The 21,597-nt window shown below is 34.5% G+C and overlaps 2 protein-coding genes across 5 annotated transcripts in view; one reads left to right on the plus strand and one right to left on the minus strand.

Annotated features, from left to right (window-relative positions):
* Positions 1-385: 385 nt before the first annotated feature.
* On the minus strand, positions 386-16,696 carry jus (julius seizure). Of its 4 annotated transcripts, none has more exons than XM_053748160.1 (8): positions 16,566-16,696; positions 12,723-12,857; positions 10,776-10,916; positions 6,654-6,768; positions 6,134-6,230; positions 4,024-4,108; positions 2,807-2,848; positions 386-1,761 (listed from the first exon to the last, which is right to left on the minus strand). In XM_053748160.1, exons 1-8 carry the CDS (start codon positions 16,654-16,656, stop codon positions 1,634-1,636), a joined length of 834 nt encoding a protein of 277 aa, XP_053604135.1. In that variant the 5' UTR covers positions 16,657-16,696; the 3' UTR covers positions 386-1,633. The 4 variants fall into 4 exon arrangements, with proteins under 4 accessions (XP_053604135.1, XP_053604134.1, XP_053604137.1 ...); XM_053748159.1 differs by having other exon boundaries at positions 4,024-4,117; XM_053748162.1 differs by lacking the exon at positions 2,807-2,848.
* Positions 16,692-21,597, plus strand: part of LOC128671562 (alkylglycerol monooxygenase-like) — a 44,706-nt gene continuing 39,800 nt past the window's right edge. The window contains exon 1 of the mRNA XM_064436086.1: positions 16,692-16,838. The gene's annotated coding sequence lies outside the window, so the exon portion shown is untranslated. The remainder of the gene's footprint in view (positions 16,839-21,597) is intronic.

Below are 21,597 nucleotides of genomic sequence, written 5' to 3' on the forward strand. Positions count from 1 at the left end.
GCTGGCGAATCCGCGGACAAAAAGCTAGAAAATAATACTAATAACAAATTCAACAGGATAAATAAAAGCTAAATCTATTCGATTTTGAAAGAACTACAAACATAAATACTTACGTTACCAAAATTATCTTATAACTGAACACTAAGAATATCGATAGATGGCGTTTTTACAAAAAGAATGAAAAGCTGTACTTTTTCCAGCACAACATTTTGTTCGCTTGTTTTGTTTCTGTTCGCGATAAACTCTAAAACCACTGCACGGATTTTCACGCGTGTGATTCCCGAGAAAGGCAGGCATATAAATATATATGTTTATTATGTTTTTGCCCGTCCAAAGCCGCCCTGGCTTTGGACGGATCGCTAATATGGTATAAATAAAACACTGATTCGGAAGTATAAGTTATAATAAAAGTTTATATAATTAAATTACAGCATAAATTGTTAGTAGGTTTGTTACTAGCACAGTGTACGAAATGCTTGCTTTGACGTGAGCATTGGTTAAGTTATAATAGCTTACTTCATTAAAAATTTATCCCAAATTAGAATCACGATCTATACTTCAATTTTTCCCCTTAATTGTAGTATATCCCGTACATTTTTTAGGTTAATTTTGCTTTAACACGCTTTAAAGTTGCAAGAAATTACACGATAGGTCCCTAACTAGATCGGTTTGTGCGTTTTGCAAAACTTGGTCGAAGCTCCTGATGTGCAATAACTTATAGATAATTGTGTAAATTTCCCCGTTTTACACATTCATAGAAATACCTATGAAGAATACTAGAACATAAATCTTATCCTCGATTCACAACTCTCTCTCATAGTTAAGAAAGCCACCATTCACTCTCAATTTACAGCTAAGTTATTTAGAAAGTCTTATATTTATTTCATTTAATTATAGAATGCAGCAAAAGCTTCCCTTCTTCTATATTTCATGTCTATTCAAAATTCAGAACACTCCTATTCAGGAGATGGTCCCCGTAAATAAATTTTTCGCTTAAAAGTTAGTTTTAGTTATAATCCTAAGGCAGGGATCACGAAATCTAGCTTTTACAAAGGGAAACTTTGAAAAGAAGAAAGATAATTAGAAACAATGTACTTATCTAATTGATAAAACGACTTAATAAAATTATCTAACGTCTAAGTTGCCAAAAAGCGGTTTTTTTTTTCTAGTGCTAAAAAAGCTAAATCTCACTATAATTAAATCTATGTATTAAACTATGAATATCGTTGAACTGTGCTCTACTTCTAAAGTGATTTATTATCTGAATCGTGTGAATACATGCTAGTATAGATATAGTAATTCTGATTTAAATCTAATTTTGTGTGAATTTATATTTGATTTTATAATTTATTTGATGAAAGATAAACATTTTGATTTAGAGGCACTTTTTAAGTGGCTGATTATGACAGATATACTAGTGCATGATACCGCTATATGGATGAAAGTAAGCCTAGTTTGACGATTGGTTATCATTATCACAAATATTGTAACTGGACTGAATGCTACAATAATCATGTTCGGGTGTTATACAGACTTTCAATTTTTAACCATACTTTTTTTACGTATGCTTTGAAGCATTCCAATTTTTTGTCATCATTTTGATAGCATTCTTTTCAATTTCCATATCCGTTTATTATGCGTCTGGAGCGCGTATTTCGACAGTAACCGACGTAGGTCCGGGTGCAGTTGGTGAACGGAGAGTAGCTGATCTCAATGACGTTGCTGAATGTCCACTACTCGCTCTTGACCCACGGCGTGATCCTGAAAATGTCGAAGAAAAAAATCAAATAGATTTTGATCAAGACGCAGCTGCAAAACATGCTTTAACTATGAGCAGACCTCAGCATCATACCATATGCAACCTACCCAACGAGGCAGTCAAAGATGAGCGCTTTGAAATCTAGTAAATGACCTAATGTAGTGTATTATATTATTAGGACTATTGCATAGTATTGAATTTCAATCATATGAATAGGGGAATCTGAAATATTAACTCGCTAAAGCAATCCTTTTTACAAATCCTAAATTCAAAAGGATCTCGTGATTCATGCAATTATGATGCAGTTATAATAGATATTTCTACTATCTAATAGTTAATTTGTTAGTCAATCATTTTGTAAAGTGCTTTGAAATAATAGGTATGATTTAATTATTATGAATATAGATATCTGAAAATGGCTGATGACGAAAATGTTATGTATCATGATTGATGACGCACTGAGCAAGGAAATCAGCACTTTCTTTTTTTATTATGTTTATTTTTAAATTGTAGTAATATTTCCTTACTCACAGTCAAAAGTTCTTGAAATTTTAAATCTTATCTAATCTTATCATAATAGGTAATCTTATCATATTCTTTTTTTAAATATCTACCGTGCCTTGAAATCAAATAAAAATTGATTCATAATTGAGGTAAATGCAGACTACATTGTGTTCTAAATATAATTATCTATTATTATTAAAGTGTTTATTGGTACATTAAGTCAATCAAGATCCTAAGGTCAAACGTTAAAAATCAATTATTAAAATGATTTGCCCAAAAGAATTATTTCAACCTATATATAGACGGTCAAATTTTATACCTAAAGTGACAAACAACAAATCCACAGAGACTCGTTTCTCCAAAAATAGCTAGATTATAGAAAATATTGTATGTAATATTAAGTGTGTTATATTGAAGTGTTCATCACTTTATTCTTTAAAAGGGAAAGAAGATAGTAAAACTCTGTGCATCTACCTCAAGTATATTACAGGTTATTTAAATAATATAATGCAGCAAAATAAAGCAAAAACAATTGAATGTAACCTGAAGACTTTCGGTGTAACTGATGGCTTTGATGGTGGCGTGCTATAATAAAATAAAATCACCATGAATTCAATGTAGTGTCAGGGCTTTTGGAAATTGTGTATAGGGTTGGCTGGACAATAAATAAAATAAATGATGTTTGGTAAAAAAAAAATGTGATATTTTTGTTGATATATGGCGTTTTCGTCGTTACATCTTTGGTAGTTTGAGTTTGGGTAACGTTCAGAATAAATTAGTTTCTTTTAGTAATTCACTTTGGTTTTGTTGAAAACAAATTCGTTTACAAAATATTTACTTTAGCTTTGTTCGAAACAAATTCGTTTACAAAATATTTACTTCAGTTTCATAAACAAAATTTATGGCTCGTATATTTTGTTTCTATATGATTTTTGAACTTTGCAAAGTGGAATTTCAAATAAATTTGAAATTTCCTCGAGTAAAGCATACAATGACTCAATATCTATTTTATCACAAGAGACAGAGACACTAGTTTACATATGACGCTATAGGTGAAACCTATTATTAAATATAGATTTAAAATGTGCCTGTAAAGGTCTAATTTCTGAATAAATTTGCTTTCGACATTGACCATCTGAAAGTCTCACGTCAACAACTATAATTTTTGCTCTTATGAAATCAAAATTATCATTCGACAGATCTTTCCAATCAGAATCAAGTTTGATGAATGCATCAATAATTAGATTATTTTCAATTGTTCCACTAAGTTTGATATTTACAATTCATTACTTGACTCTCTTAGCCCTAAGGTCTTGGGCCTCTGATATTAAGATATTTTACTCGTTCCTATTCCACGCCACTTATAGCCAGTCGGATCTTTGAATTTTTTTTTTTTTTTTTTTTTTTTTTTTTTTTTTTTTTTTTTTTTTTTTTTTTTTTTTTTTTTTTTTTTTTTTAAATATATTGGGACAAATCACACAGATTGAGCTAGTCCCAAAGTAAGTTCGAGACTTGTGTTATGGGATACTAACTCAACGATACTATATTTTATAATAAATACATATATAAATAAACAACCAAGACCCGGGCCAATCAGAAAAAGATCATTTTCCATCATGACCCGACCGGGGATCGAACCCGGGACCTCTCGGTTCAGTGGCAAGAATCTTACCACTGCGCCACCGAGGTTGTCAATTGCGTCCGGGTCTTTATAAAAATAAGTAAATTGGAACTAAAACTATAGTATGCTATCATCAGACCTGGACTCGGCGAATGTGGCCTCAACTCCTGCTGACTGGCTTGGCGCGATGGTGGTCGCATGCTCACCCTGGACCCGCGCCGATCCTGGAAATGCTGAAGGGTTAACGTTAGAATCGAGATGGCTTTCGAAGGGGGCATTTGTGATTGGCTGAAATTTTACTGAGTATTTAATTTATATATATAACAATTTCAATATAACAATTTAATTTATAATATAACAATTTCAACATTTCTGGAATGTAGTTTCAAAACTTTACGAAATGCATATTGCAGGTCCATCTTGCACATGGAGTGGTCTAGTCTAAATGCGAGTTCGTAGCTCTAAAGATCATAATTAATATAGATTTTTTTAATATGTAAAAATTCAATTAATTTATATTATGGTGAAAAAGTGACTTGAATGATTTTATTTCATTTTTAATTTGGCTCGCCATCAAGTACCTTTTTATTATAACATGTGCACCTTGCTTATTATTTACGTTATATGGACAGTGTGACTTTTCATGTAGATATATTTATATCCTACATAAATAATTTTTTTATATCAGGACAAATCACACTAAGCACCAAAGTAAGTTCGAGACTTGTGTTATGGGATACTAACTCAATGATACTATATTTTATAACAAATACATATATAAATAAAAACAAACATCCAAGACCCGGGGCAATCAGAAAAAGATCATGATCCGACCGGGGATCAAACCCGGGACCTCTCGGTTCAGAGGCAAGCACTTTACCACTGCGCCACCGAGGTCGTCAAATTAAATTTATCAAAATAAAATTATATATAGGTATTAACTAAAAAATAATATATCATATAATTCTCAGTAAAAAATCTGCATATTGTATCAATAGCAATCTGCAATATAGCTGGTGCAAGGGCCATTCAGCATATTTGGAGGCTCTGTAAATAAAATAGTTGAAATGTTTTTATTAGACATGCTGCAGTGAATTCTCACAGATACATGATAATAAATCTTTAAATTGTATACTTAAATAATATTTCAAACAATCGCGCTATATTAATTTCATAAATTATGAAATATAAAAAAAAAATCTCATAATTGTGATGCCCTAACATTCTATGTTGTATATAATAATCATATTTCTCTTGTAAATCTTACAAATAAGTGACTTTACCATGCAAATAACTAAAGAAAAAAACGATTAAAATTATGACTAGACCAACTCCCAGTCCAATTTAATTTTCACTATTTGTTTATACCAAAAGAATAAACTTTTACTAGTGCACTATTTAAAAAATAGGATGATATTCTTATGAATATATCAATATTATTGGAAATCTATCATTGTAGTCATTATTATTGTCACGATCAAAAGTCAAAGTACCTTGCTAGGAACCAATGGAGCGAGGTATTTCGTTTAGGACACAAATTGGAATCGCACCGATCCGAATCGCAACTTCATGGTTGCGTATGTGCTAAACGGAATACCTGAATGAGGGGATGTGGAAGTATGGAGATTTCATGCGATCACTTCTCGCACACTAGCGCCACCTGGCGTTTTAATGAATTTATTTTATTTCTTAACGAAAATTTTAAAAAATTTTGACAGATGCTTTTGTACACCACTTTGGGGTGATTCACAGGATTCAGTCACAGATTGATCGCAATCACTAGAAGGCAGTTAATAACAAACATTTATGTTCAGAAATAAATTATTCTATTGTGGTTCACAACCGTGGTTCACAAGATATATGCATAACCAAAAGACAAATCTTCGAAATGCTCTCCTTATTAAATAATTTTAGTAGAAATTATTATAGTTTTCTATAAAATAATAATAATCGTACTGGGATCACACCCAGTACGATAAAAAGAATTTAGCGACCACAGTTTTCGATTTAGTCAACCGTGACTACATTATGCAATGGAAAACTAATTACTAAATACTAAAAACTAATACGTTCAAGTAAAATTCTACATCTAGTGTGTTTTCTTTAATTTACGCTAAGAATACAAAATGTTTTATTTATTGCCATTGTGCACGAAATAATCGCCTTCAATACATACGTAGCGTATTTATTGTTCTAACTACTAATAATCTCTACGTGTATTTTCGATATATCTTTAGTATCATCGTCACCTGGGTGTGCAACAACTTGGAGTCTCTCAACAGCGACACATTCATCAGACGAGGGTTCGGAGTGTTGAAAATGGTACGGTTTTCCCGCCATCTTGCTCTGAAATTATGAAAATTTTCATCAATATATACAGTCTTTGAAATCAGGAATAGTTTCAATGAATTATTACACTGTGACAAAAGTATTGATTTCGGAAATTAAATCCCTATAAATATTTGTAGGTATTAGTTTTTCGTAAATCCTGTAGCTGTTGTGTCCCATACATTACGTATATAGCTAAGATAAATAAAATCCTGGTAACGTATATAATAATAATTTAAATTATTTGAAAGTTTTGCATATACATTTGTGAAATGCAGCACATGGCAAAAATATATATACATACAATATTGTATCAATGATATACGCTAAGCGGACTCTGGGCTGCGACGATGAAACTCGATTAGCTGGATAGCGGGCTCATTGGAAGAATTAGTGATGATAATAAAAATACTAATAATAAAATACAAAAACGTCAATCACCTGCTAAACAGCCGTAACACAACGCAAATGATGACAAACATCAGAGCCATGCCCACAAGTACGCCGATCATTGCTGGGTCGATTGTTTTTGTCGATATATCTGGCTCCTTCTCCGCTGAAAATAAAAATAGATATACCATCACATAAATAAATAAATATATTAGGACAAATCACACAGAATGAGCTAGACCCAAAGTAAGTTCGAGACTTATGTTATTGGATACTAACTCAACGATACTATATTTTATAACAAATACATATATAGATAAACATCCAAGACCCGGGCCAATAAGAAAAAGATCATTTTCCATCTTGTCCCGACCAGGGGTCGAACCCGGGACCTTTCGGTTCAGTGGAAAGAACTTTACCACTGCGCCACCGAGGTCGTCAATCGTCATCACAGTGCTGGAAATTCATCATTACTAGTGTTATAAAGTTTTTTATTTATTAATTTTATTACTTACATCTAATACTACATTATATTCCGTAAAACATCGCCTATCCTTATCCCACTTTACGTGAAGCATGTCAGTCTTCATTTCTCCCTGTCTAATACTAACCGATCTTAATAAAAGTTGTTTCGTTTGGTTAATTATATATTTTTTTCATCAGCACTCGATCACAGTCATAATATATGTTTCAGGTATACCTTTTGACCATGTACTTACATTGTTATGTTACTTATAAAAAAATATACATACATAAATTTATATTTAAAAAATGATAAGCCTTTTTTGCAAAATCAAAATCAAAATTAAAATCAAATCATTTATTCAGAAATTAGGCCTTCACAGGCACTTTTTCACGTCATAATCTAAATTAAATGATGTTTACCAAAGCTACAAACTACTAGCATTTCGGAACGACCACTGCTGAGAAGAAATGCCGAAAGAAACTCATTCAAACAGTGTTGGTCCCTATTATGCCAGAAGGGCTTGCCATTTTTTGTATATAAATTCATGTATAATTTTTTATCAGCAATATAACATTAAGTACATAATAAAGTACATGGTCAAAAGGTATACTGAAACATATTATGATTGTGATCAAGTGCTGATGAAAGGAAAATATATATATACTTATACATATACGTATAATTAACCAAACAAAAAAAAAACTTTTAATAAAAGATCGAGCTGACCAGTTCCCCCGGCAGCACCCGTTCACGAGTTGACGCGTGAGTCAGCCATCGCGAAGCTCAACCACAATAGAGGGAACCTCCCGACCCGATCCACGACGCCGCCACCGGTTTGACCATTTGAATGTGCATGACATACTCGATCTCCATAATCTAACATAATAGATACCTATGTTACTTTCAGACACTTGGAGATCACAAATCACGTATATGTTTTACAATAAATGTCAAAATATATGTAATAAACATGTCAAGAAAATATATAAATAATAATAAAAAAATTAAAATCAAGTGTGAGAGGTGGAAGTTTTAGGAAGGGTCCAAGGTTTTTTATCATTTAAATAGTCGCTAATCGTGTAATAAGCATTAGCCATTAAAGCATTTTTAATATATGATTTAAATTTTGGCATTGGCAAGTTAATAGCCTCTACAGGGAGTTTATTGAACAATTTAACACTTTGACCCACGAAAGACCGCCTAACCTTTTTAAGTCGGAATCTGTTCATACAAAGTTTATGCCTATTACGAGTGACTACACTGTTAACATCGCTCAATGTTTTATACAGGTGTAAGTTAGATTTAACAAAAATAAGTACGTCGAAGATGTACTGAGATGCAACAGTCATAATATTTATCGATTTGAATAATTCTCGCAAGGAATCCCGAGGCTTAAGTCCATAAATAAAACGAATTGCTCGTTTCTGTAAAACAAAAATTTTTCCTATGTCAGCTGCATTACCCCATAACAATAATCCGTAGGACATTATGCTATGAAAGTAGCTGTAATACACGAGCCTAGCTGTTTCGATGTTTGTACACTGTCTGATCCTTCTCACTGCAAAAGCTGCCGAACTAAGTTTTTTGGCCGTGATTTCAATATGTTTATCCCACTTAAACTTACTATCCACAGTAATGCCCAAGAACTTGGCACTGTGTACCCATTCTAATACTTTACCATTAACTACTAAAGGAATATCAAGTTGGGGTGCGTTTGAAAGAGAGAACTTAATACACTTGGTCTTGTCTGTGTTTAAAGCCAGGTTATTAGTTGTAAACCATTCAAGCACAAGTGACATAATGTTGCTTACATTGTTATAATTTCTACTTTTTCTATCAACTTTAAACAGTAGTGACGTGTCGTCAGCAAATAAAATTACATCACACAATTGTTGGGCAAGACAAGGAAGATCATTTATATAAACTAGAAATAGAAAAGGACCAATAATGGAGCCTTGAGGCACGCCCATGTGCACAGGAGCGCTGTTAGAGGCTGCTCTATTAATTTCTACTTTCTGAGTTCTATTGTCTAAGTAAGAAGATAGTACATCAAGGGCCGCTCCAGTGACACCATAGAATTTAAGCTTATTTTTCAGTATGTTGTGGTCGACACAGTCAAAAGCTTTTGAAAGGTCACAAAATACACCTATAACATCCTGTCCGGCTTCCCAAGCATCATTGATAATTCCAACTAGAGTGGCTGCTGCATCAGTAGTGGAACGACCTTTAGTGAAACCGAATTGACTATTGTGTAATATTTTGTTTATGTTAAAATAAGAAACTAATTGAGTTAAAATTAGCTTTTCAAAAATTTTACTTAATGCAGGTAGAATAGAAATGGGTCTGTAATTAGTGGGATCGTTTTTAGCGCCTTGTTTGAAAAGAGGTATAATTTTGCTGATTTTCATGAGGTCAGGGAAAACTCCATCTGAGATGCAATTATTGAATATAATAGTTAAGTGGGGAGCAATCAGATCAATAATAGTGCTAAGCACTGAGACAGATATACCCCACAGATCCTCTGTATTTTTCATGTTGAGTGCTTTGTAAGCAGATAATAATTCTTCAGGAGAAATATGTCTAAATCGGAAGGTAGATTTAGGATCTGAGGCATTTCTTTTTAATAAATCATCTGCAGCACTGGGACAAGACGAAAGGGAGCCCGTAATATTTTTAGAAATATTGGCAAAGAAGTTATTGAATTCGTTGGCCACTTCGTCATTTGAATTAATGGTTTTATCACCAATTTTTAAAGAAATATTGTTGTCGCGTGGGTTAAACTTGCCGGTTTCTTTATTAATGATTGACCAAGCTGTTTTGATTTTGTCATTAGAATTTTTTATTTTATAAGTTAAATATAAAGATTTTGCTGTTGAACATACCTTTTTAAAAGTTTTAGAGTAACGTTTAACATATGATATAAATTCCGCATTAAAATTATACTGTTTTTGACCATAAAGTTCATATAACTTGTTTCTTCTTGCATGATAGAGACAACTGTTTGAATGAGTTTATTTCGGCATTTCTTCTCAGAAGAGGTCGATCCGAAATGCTAGTAGTTTGAAGTTTTGATAAATTTAATTTAGAATATGACGTGGAGTTGACGTGACGTTGATTTTGATTTCGATGTGTTACTTCCTTTTAAGCCATATCCTGCCTAACGCACTCCATTCTTAGACCTTTTACTTTTCCCATTCAATTAAAAATCCATATCCCTTCTTAAATAGTCATTCACCTCCCTTAGTATGCAGTGTTAAGTAAAATTGTTTTGTACAACTTTGTAAATAATACAGACTACAATTTATCAAGCATTCTGCTTTGATTAACGTTAATCTCTTGGGTTGAGTTTCACCAGTCAACTGGACGTTATCGTGGTATGCTTTCTGTCTTGTGAATATCAAAGCCAGTTAGACAAACTGTCTGATATTATTATGGAGTGTTTTATTATCTGTATTGTATATATACTCCATCTTTCTACTTCTTTTCCTATTCAATTCAAAATCCATATGAAAGAAAGAATTTTGTTGTAAATTTTCGGTGCCATACATACTATGCTATTATGCTATGCCTTCTTCAAAAGTTATTCATTATCTTCCCTTAGTATGCAGTATGTTAAGTAAAATTGTTTTGTACAACATTGTAAAAAATACAGATAATAAAACACTATACATATATATATATTTCTCTTATCTATGGATGATACATACGTGTGCAGACGACAACACCATCCGCATTCATCTCTGGCACCATCTCGAACTTGCAAACGCATTTTTCGTTGCGACATTCCGTCTTGAAGTCCACGTCCTCGCATTGTTCGTTGAAAGCGCACGTCTCGTTTATTGATGCCGCTGAAAGAAACAAAGATTAGTTGATTAATATAATATGTATTTAAAATTGCATAAATTAAGCTTCTTTTACATAAAAATCGCTGAAGGTGAATGATAATCACCATCACCCAGTTTTATGTTCACTGCTCGAGCCCTCACTATAGATGCAAGAAGTTCAATACGGGCTGGCGGATTCACATCTTCTTCTTCTTCATAGTCATATTCCTCATGACTAAGGGTCGACAAAAATACACAGAACAACTTTTTTGGCATTATTAATGGAGTGGGTTGCCATTACCTTCTCCATTTCACACACAAGTTAATAATAATCAACCAGTGTACAGATTTCCTCACGATGTTTTCCTTCACCGGATTCACGTCTAGCCCTGTTTAATCATAACTAATTCGCAGAATATAAATAAACTTTAAGAGATATTTTAACACTTGATCGGACCATATTCTACTAAGGGCTAAGTTTTCCTAGATCGTCTTCCATTGGATCCATCTTTTTAGTGATCGCAAGTCGCTCAGTCTCAAATTTATCCAGAATGGTTTCGAGATGTACTGAAATACTTTTATTGAGAAAGCTATTAATGAAAACACAAGCTACTAAAATATTACTATCTTTAACTGTTTGATCAGATGAATATATAAGTGATTTGTGTGTGCCCTTTACTACGACAGGGATATACAGAAATAGCAGAAGAAATTATGACCAGTAGGCATATGCTATTTATTTGCTTTTTAATATGTAACACTACCAGTTGGTCTCATATCAAACGTAAATCCATCATCAGAAGTCTATTGGACAAGAAAACGGCAACATTGTTCAGAATCTTTTTACATATTACTGCAACATAAACCGAAACAACGAAATTGTTTATAAAAAACCGGTCGATATACAAAATGTAAGTCGCATGTTGCATGTCCGTCTGGCGCATTTTAATATGCGGCAGTTATTAAATGTGCTGCGTCAGTGCATTCGGCTATTAGTTTAATGGGAGTCAATTTTCGACCCTCCTAAGTAAATAATTTAGTTTCGACGAGAAACGTAAGTAGTGCTCGTGGCGCAGTTCTTTAGTGATTTTAAGAGGTCTGTTAAAACATTGCGTACAAAACTGTAATGTTTGCTATCGAATTGTGAATTTTAAGAGACTAATGGTACGGAGTTCTATTTAATTACCTAACGTAATATTTTATTAGTAAACAACGTAATAGTTTGTAAGTGTAATAGTTTTGAAGAGCTGGTTTTAGAAGAGGGATTGTGCCGTCATTCACATTAACATCTGACATCGATACCGATTTCAATCATGGAGACAGCTTCAACAATTTTGTTCTTATTGGTATGCTCGCATTGGCTTGTGTAGCCAATCTTATTGCTAAACATTCTGGCATTAATTTATACTTACCAACTGTAATTCGCGGTGAATTCTAAGTATTTAATATTTTGTTGACTGTACTAATAACAATGATAACAAAGGTAGGTAAGGTATGTCCTTCTGGCAAAATGATAGCATGCAAAAACAAATGCATGCACGCTAGCCTATTTACTCGTGGACAGAAAGAATTTAAAAAAAAAATAGTTCACTTTTTGTAATAGATATCATTACTTGGAAAATTGTTACGTGCATTATTGTGTTATCGGTTAATCTGCATCCGATTTCCGGGAATTGAGTGTAATGATCCAGTGTGAGAGAACTAATCATCCAATCATCTACAAAAATAAATTGTGCTATAAAAGGGTTATGTCTAAATATCCGACGCACAGAGCACGGCAGAGGAAGCTGCCTAATATGAAGAAAGACCATTATGAAAAGCAACACTTACGCTTCCCACACTTATCGACGTGGTTGGAGATGGGCACGTCAGGATGACAAACGCACAGTTTCTGCCGCTGATCGCATACGGAGTCCGTGAAGTTGCAGTCTGCTGTCGTCGAGCATGGGTCGTAGTAGCCACCCTCTGGAAATTTTCAAAAAAGAATGAGTTGGTATTTTCGTTTCGTTTCATATTTACTGAGAGGCAGAAACCTCTGTTGTAATTGTGATTTACACCATACATAAAACATTTGATGCGTTCATCATCAAGGGGTGCCATCTTCGAATTGAAGTTTGGAGGTCAGCATACGGAAACCCTCGCAGCTTTGGGCCGCTATTTTCAGTAATGCGTGATTATAGATTATAAAATATTTTGAAATCAGGAGAATCTAATATTATGTGCAACGCTATATCCGCCACCATATTGATTTTACATGTGACTCGTACAACCTTTACATATATTTCTTTTAAATATGCGCGCAACCAACTCTTATTGTGTTTAGCAATTCTTGATTTACAAATGAACTTATACACTATGAAAATATATTTTTTTCCATCCAAAATGTCTTCTATATCTTAATAAACTTTTCAGGAAAAGGTTCGAACGGAAATGTTCCAGATATTTCTATTTCCTCTGCGTTGAGAATTACTGAGATACCTCAATCTGGCGTTAAGGGAATCGTTACAGACACTTTAGGAGGATTACGGAAATAATATTTAATGTAATCTTATATATCTTCGGTGGCGCAGTGGAAAAGTTCTTGCCACTGAACCGAGAGGTCATGGGTTCGATCCCCGGTCGGGTCATGATGGAAAATGATCTTTTTCTGATTGGCCCGGGTCTTGGATGTTTATCTATATATGTATTTGTTATAAAATATATTATCGTTGAGTTAGTATCCCATAACACAAGTCTCGAACTTACTTTGAGGCTAGATTATTTATATACAAGCAGCATTAGTTAAATTGTTTATTGAATAATACACTTATACGCTGGTAACAGAAGATCTGATTTATAATTCGATTATTACTGATTACTTCTGATTTTGACACGCATTTTTTTTTTCTCAATTGATTCCATGATACGACACGAATATCGTGTCATATCAAGTCGTGTTGTGTATACAATACAAACAGTCAGATCATTCATTCAATGCAGTTCCGATTTATATACAGATCTAGCAATCGATATGCAAATAGACAGTAATCTATGCTCAAGCTGACCTAGATTATGCAGATGCAATGCAGTTAGGTGCATCATTTTACTTGTTAGAATGTATAACACCAACTTGAAATAAAATGCTATAAGATCTAAAATCAATATCCTATATTTCGCTGAATAAACACCTGAAATCGAATTGAGAAAATTAAAATCACCTGACACATACCAATGAGGAAATTTGAAATGTTTTAAAACTTAATTGATTGTCACACATCAATTTACATCTGTTATTTATTTGACATCCATCTCAGAAATCGCTTTTCCATAAACAAATGGTGAATAATATTGAAACAAAGTACCTATCGAGAAAATTCCGTTTCGAATGATTGCCAAACCATGGCATGGTTTGGCATTCGTTTGATTGCCATTGACGTCTTGCACACCCCACAAGTGTTGACTTGATTTCGTCAAGGTGAATATGTGTGCAAATAGAAATCAAAATCAAATCATTTATTCGGAAATTAGGCCTTCACAGGCACTTTTTCACGTCATATTTTAAATTAAATGATGTTTACCAAAGCTACAAACTACTAGCATTTCGGAACGACCACTGCTGAGAAGAAATGCCGAAAGAAACTCATTCAAACAGTGTTGGTCCCTATTATGCCAGAAGGGCTTACCATTTTTTAAATATAAATTTATGTATAATTTTTTATCAGTAATATAACATGTAAGTACACAATAAAGTACATGGTCAAAGGGTATACTGAAACATATTATGATTGTGATCAAGTGCTGATGGAAGGAAAATATATATACATAGACAACTACGGATGCCAAAGTTCGTGCAAATTTAACAAGAAAAACCTAGGAAAACGGAGCCTGAGCTCATGGTCTACTGTTCAATCGCCAATGTTAAAATTGAATATTTATGTCAATAGATGTCGATATCTAGTTTTAGAACGCGCTATCGTGTGTCGCTCAAGAAATTATATAGTGCTTTGAAATGTGTGAAGTCTTATGGGCCAAACTTTTCAATTTATTACACGTTTGGCACAATTCTGAAGTTTATATTTCTGTTGGACCTCACGTGTATTTTTGACAATCAGCCGATTATTCATTTCCTTCGAGCCAAATGGCTTGATGGTTTGTGCAATAAGGTTTTCTCATTCGCACCCAGTCAGTAGTTTGCTGTCAAGGGCGGACACTGTGTGTCCACTTGGTTTGGCCGCAACTGCTGGTTTATTAACAATTAATTTATTTTCGACTTTAATTATCATTTTTTATAAATTGTCAAGATACAAATTGGAACCTCTCATTCCTACCATTAGACTTCTAATATATTAGTATTCAATAATTCCTGGAAGGAAATGGTTGGAAGTCACGTGCGCATAGAATATTAAAATGTTTGGGTCGAGGGTTAGGGCCGGCTTGGGATCCAACCGCGACCCGAACGAATATTAATTAATTGATCTATTTTACTTTTGTTTTATTTACGGATTAAAACATTTGAGATTATAAATATTGTTAGTATTTTTTTATGAAAGTTATGCAAAAAGAGATGACTAAAATATATTTTATGATTTTGTAAATTATGATCTTTATTAATATATATTTATCTTTGAACAAAAGAACGTTTTTTTTTTTCAAATACATATATATTCTTCAAAATTCAGATAACGTATTCATCATCATGGTGGCCTATCGGTGATCCAGTCTTGGATATAGGCCTCTTCCCTCCTCTTCCACTCTTGGCGGTCTTGCGCCCGACTCATCCAGTCCCGACCTCCGTGCCGTCGGATATCATCCACGCAACGCTGCGGTGGTCTGCCGCGTCCTCTGGTGTCTGCTCTTGGTCTCCATTCTAGAACTCGTCTCGTCCACCGACTCTCTTGCATTCTCGCAATATGTCCGGCCCATGCCCACTTTTTCTTTGCTATAACAGCCCTGACGTCTCTAACTCTGGTGTTATATCTGATCCAATCGTTTCGTTTTCGATCTTGCAGGGTGATTCCTAGCATTGCTCTCCCCATGCTTCTTTGTGTAACTCGAAACTTCTCGGCGGATTTCTGAGTGAGTGTCATGGTTTCTGTACCGTAGGTGAGTACGGGCATAACGCATAACGGGAAAACCTGTTCTGCCCTCAGCACAAAGCGGAAAGCGATCATTGGGATTATTGTAATGAGCGTGGCAAACGTGATGAGCTCGGTAAACGGGACACGCACACAACGGGAAATTATAACGGTGCTCACGGCGATCAATCACTGAGTTCACAATACTCACTGGATGTGGAAACGAGACAGAGCGGTGGCAGCGCGAACGCGATGAGCGTGGTGAACGAGGCCGCACTCCGCGAGAAGCGATCACTGAGTTCACAATACTCACTGGATGTGGAAACGAGACAGAGCGGTGGCAGCGCGAACGCGATGAGCGCGGTGAGCGAGGCCGCACTCCGCGAGAAGCGATCACTGAGTTCACAATACTCACTGGATGTGGAAGCGAGACAGAGTGGTAGCAGCGCGAACGCGATGAGCGCGGCGAGCGAGGCCGCACACCGCGAGAAGCGATCACTGAGTTCACAATACTCACTAGATGTGGAAGCGAGACAGAGTGGTAGCAGCGCGAACGCGATGAGCGCGGCGAGCGAGGCCGCACTCCGCGAGAAGCGATCACTGAGTTCACAATACTCACTAGATGTGGAAGCGAGACAGAGTGGTAGCAGCGCGAATGCGATGAGCGCGGCGAGCGAGGCCGCACACCGCGGGAAGCGCTCGCCTCGCATGCCGCTCACTACGCCTGCGTCACATTCCAATCAACATCCTGTGGACAAATAAAATAAATAAAAATTAAAATAATCATACATATTGTGTTAGTTAAGTCAAACAACCAAAGCATAGGTTAATATGAAAATCTCCTCCAGTGCAGGATTCCGTCTCGATAAACATAAAAACGAGTTTTCAGTTGGTAAGTAGATTGTTCATTACATAGGTATCAATTTTTACATCTATTTCGATAGCTAAACTTACTTTTGCTTACATACAAGAGTTATTATCATCGCAGTTTCACACGATTATATATTATCTAATACATAACTTTCTGGCATTTGAACTTTAACAGCGTTTCAAAGATAAAATTAACCAAAATACAATATTTTACGCAGTGACCGCTAAGTATGTATGTCAAAAATAATTATGATAACCGAATTACGTAGTAAATAAGAAAATCTGGACAATAAATATTCTATGTCTCAGTGTCAAATATTCTATTTAGAGCAAACAGATAAGTACGTCGTCACTGTTAAACGACCCGGAATGGAAATGTTGTCGAAAAAATATTCTGTAATTTGAAACACGTTTGTTGTCAAGTTAAAGTAAGACAAGCATATTTTTTGGTTATAAATCAAAATATTTAAGCAGAATTAAAGTTAGTTATATTGTAATGTAGCCTTGGAGTTTGGTAACTCTTGTTTGTCTGTCCACCACGTAATGGAAAAAGACGTGATACTGTAAATATGCAATAGATACTTCCACACTTATGTGATAAATAAATTAAGTACAACGCTTTCGCTGCTAAACAGCTGGACTGATTTTGCTGAAATTTGGTATATATGTAGTTAAAGACGCCGTTCAAACATAGGCTACTTTTTTTTCAAAATCAACCCATTAATTTCTAGAGGGGATAACAGTTTGTAAGAATATCATGTCAGTTCCGCTTTCGCAGATAAATTCATCCGGGCGAAGCTCCGGGTAAAAGGTAGTGTACTTTATATAAATCGATTTGACTCTCTATTTCTGGAATGCCATTTAACGTTTGCTCGGTACCATGTAAAAATAAAAATGACAGTCTTATTTAAATATTAATTACCTATCTCGATAAAGTTACCTACTTAAGTGAGATTTTAGAGTTTTTTAGCTTGTGAAAAATGTGAAAAAGTGCCTGTGAAGGTCGAATTTCTAAATAAATTATTTGAATTTGGGATTTTAGAGGAAAAAATGTTGTTCTAATATATATATTCATCACTAAGAAATAGAGGTCTTTTCGAAGAATACAACGAAAGAAAGAATCCTACCGACTTTCATCAGTATCATAGTATCATAGTTTGTTTTTATGTTCTTACTAATACTATAAATGCGAAAGTTAAACTCTTCGTGACCATAAATGATGCAAAACTTAATATACAAATCGCAATAAAACACTGTAAACGATTAGGATATAACATGAAATGTCCCAATAGGAACAAAGCGCCTGGTGTTTTCAGTTTAAAAAAAAATCTTAAAAGCAAATAAATTCTCCACTCCACAAACCTAGAAAATATTCAATCTCGTAATACAATTTTGATACAAACTAAGCGTAAGATTGATGATTGGGTGGGATAAAAAAATGGATGGTCTCGAAGAAATGGTGAAGATTGTGTGTGAAAATCACACGCATTTATCAATGGAGCTTTTACAGTAATTTATATAACCTTTTTGGGGATAAGAATCAGTCACTTTGATTGACTCAATCCGACTTTCCTTTGTCTCTCTTTCAACCAGTAAAATTCAAGGAAGTAATTTTAAAGGGCCGAGGGTTCTTTAAGAAACCATATGTAAGGCGTGGTGGGTTCGAACCTTTGTACAGTTTACAAAATTAGGTACATTAAATTCTTTAATTCTAGACTAGAATTCAATATTATTCTAGTCTTGGAAGCGGTGATCACCACCACCGCTTCAAAGACATGGTTAAGACAAGTTAATCGAACGGTCCCAGGTCGATTCCTAGTCGTGCCACATGAGTTTGTATACCAATCTGACTCATGTGTAGTATTTTTCATAGATCACCGCTTACTTCCGGTGAAGGAAAGCATCGTGATGAAACAAAAACTGCACACTGGTTGATTATTAACTTGTGTGTGAAATGGAGAAGGCAAAGACAAGTTTTTGTGTGTGTTTCATTGCACGTAATGACTACGACCCTCGATTATGTATGACAATAGAATCTTCAAAATATTAAGGGTACTTTTTACGCTGACCACGAGCTTTGCGGCGTCACAGCCCCGAAAGCAATATTTTATATATTTTTGAGATGAAAATAATAAAAATTTTCTTACTCAGGAATATTTCCAAATTCAATTATTCTACTTCGGCACAGTAACTCGAAAATCTTTATTAACCCAAATATGTTTTTTTATTACATTAAACGCGAATCTAATACTATTTTCAGGCAGACAATTTATTCTGATACGAGATTTAGCAATTCGACCCAGATATTTTGTGCAGCGAGGCAGATAGGTCCACTGGGAAAAGCTGGCTGCAAAACTAGGCATTTGAGATGAAATATGGAATCTGATCTTAAGGGAATCTTCATTGAACATTTTAATATGACTACCTTGGAGATTTATATCTATACTAGTATGCGAAAGTCTCTCTGTCTATTCCACTTCCACGGCTAAACCGTTACAGCGATTTTGATCAGTTTTGGTATTTTGGCATGCAGTTAAAGACCCCCGTGCAAACATTGGTTACATTTTATAAGCATCGAAAAATAGGCCGTCTCAGAATAAGATGGTCAGACGATTGGCAGATGCGACGGATAAAAACTGGACGAATTATGGATAGGTATCTATGGATGGCGAAGCCTTTGCCCAGCAGTGGCTAGTAAAAAAAAGTAACAAATGAAATTTGTATCTATCTAAACTTTTCGAATGGTTAATTTTTTTTTTAAGATCATAGTTTCCATTGTACAGGTGTAGAATGCCGCTAATTTTCATGTCTCATTCAAACACCGTCCAGAATTCATTACCACAGTAAAGCTAAATAATTTTATTCATTCTTTTTCGCAACGAACGAAATAAAATTAATTCAGACATGATTTGCAGAAAAATAGGTGAGTAGGTGGATTAACTTTGTAATGTTAATGGGAACTCATAAATAATTGTAGACAATTGAATGTTGCTTTCGACTTAAACAAGACTCAGAATATTATTGTAAACATTTTCTGTAAGTAATTTTATAAGCATACTTGAAGCAGTGGTGGTGTAATGGTTAAGACTGTCAACCGAAAGGTCCTAGGTTTGAATCCTACTCGTGCCGTAATTCCAACCAATCTGACTCACATATATTATAGTAGTTTTCATCAACCACCACTTAACTTGATTCCGTTAAAGGAAAACATCGTGAGGAAACCTGCACTCTGGTCGATTATCAACCTGTGTGTGTGTATTGGAGAAGGCAATGGCAAACCACAACATTAATAGAACCAAGAGAGTCGTTGTGTGTGTTTCATTTCACGTAACGATCATGACCCTTGAAGAATACGACTACCCAGAGAGAGAGACAAGTAATTTTAACATTTTTATTTTCATAACATTATTAAAATATAATATCTCCATTCCTGGAGGTGACCTAGACGAGATTGCACTAGCGATAATGCCAGCCATTGTCTTTCTAGTTATCTCATTATTTAAAATGTGTTTTGTACTTTGCTTTTGGTGCGATAAAGTGTTTTAGGTTACATACTTAACATAATTATAGCGTGCGTTTCCACGCTAGAATAGGACCCATATCCTCTCGTAGATGGCGACTAAGGGATACACAATCTAGTCAGATAAAAGGTAACAATTGCATTCCCAAGGCGGGTTGACATCAGGCAGGCGGTTGTAAAATCACAGCCAAAACTTAAAAAAAATAAGGTATTTTACGCTGAGCCCAGGCTTCATGCAGATATGAGAAATATGTAACTTTACATAAATAAATATTTCGTTTTAGCTGCCGCGTCTGTCTCTCTGTGCGCTTTAAACACAAATACTACTGCACGAAATTTCAGGCGGTTTTCACCAATAGATGGTGTAATTCTTAAAGAAGATTTAGGTGTATAATTTGTTATGTTTTACCCGAGGGATGCCGGAACGGGCCGCTAGTATATAAAAATTATTCAAAAAATCGAAATCCTAAATCAACAAGTCAGTTTAAAAGCTTTCACAAACTTTATTTTATACTACCATTAAATTTAAACATTTGAATCAGAGGCGAGATAGCCTATAAAACTACCGTAAACGGTTAACCGTTCGGTATAGGTTAACACTCGCCACATCAAATATTTAAAACTAAATGGCATTTAAAAGCTACCGATACGAACTCAATATTTCTGCCGAGCTTTAAAAATCTCTCCCTTTATGCTGCAGTTTATGTAACATAGCTTACAATAGCTTGTATAGTATTTCTACTAAATTTATTTTAAAACAAGATTTTTGCTTACAAAAATTGATTCTTTTTTTTTTGTTTTTATTGTCGTCAGAGAGATCTTGTTATACATCCAACGCGTATTGAAAACACATGTCCGTTGAGAAATTCCCTCGTTGGGATCCGCTCCTGGGTGCACCATCCATCTAATTAACCATGTCAGGTCATGCTAAATATTAACCATGCATCAACGTGAGAAATTTTAACTCAATTAATTTTAGGTAGAATTTTTCCAAAGTTAAATAGTAGGTGAAATTTTACATGCAAGTTTTTTACAAATAGCACAAGGTCAAACAAAATCTTGTAATTAATTTAAACTGTGATGCTTTAATTTACTACAATATATTGAACTTATTTTTTTCATTTAAAAACAGGTTAATACCTAACCTAAAACGTGCCCCGATATACGACACGTATGTCGAGTATCGGGGCATGTTTTAAGTTTACACACATCAAAAAAACTAAGATTTTTCTAAAATTTCGTTTTTTTTTATTGTTGTTAG

The sequence above is a fragment of the Plodia interpunctella genome, chromosome 7 (assembly GCF_027563975.2).
Source record: "Plodia interpunctella isolate USDA-ARS_2022_Savannah chromosome 7, ilPloInte3.2, whole genome shotgun sequence".
NCBI lineage: Eukaryota > Metazoa > Arthropoda > Insecta > Lepidoptera > Pyralidae > Plodia > Plodia interpunctella.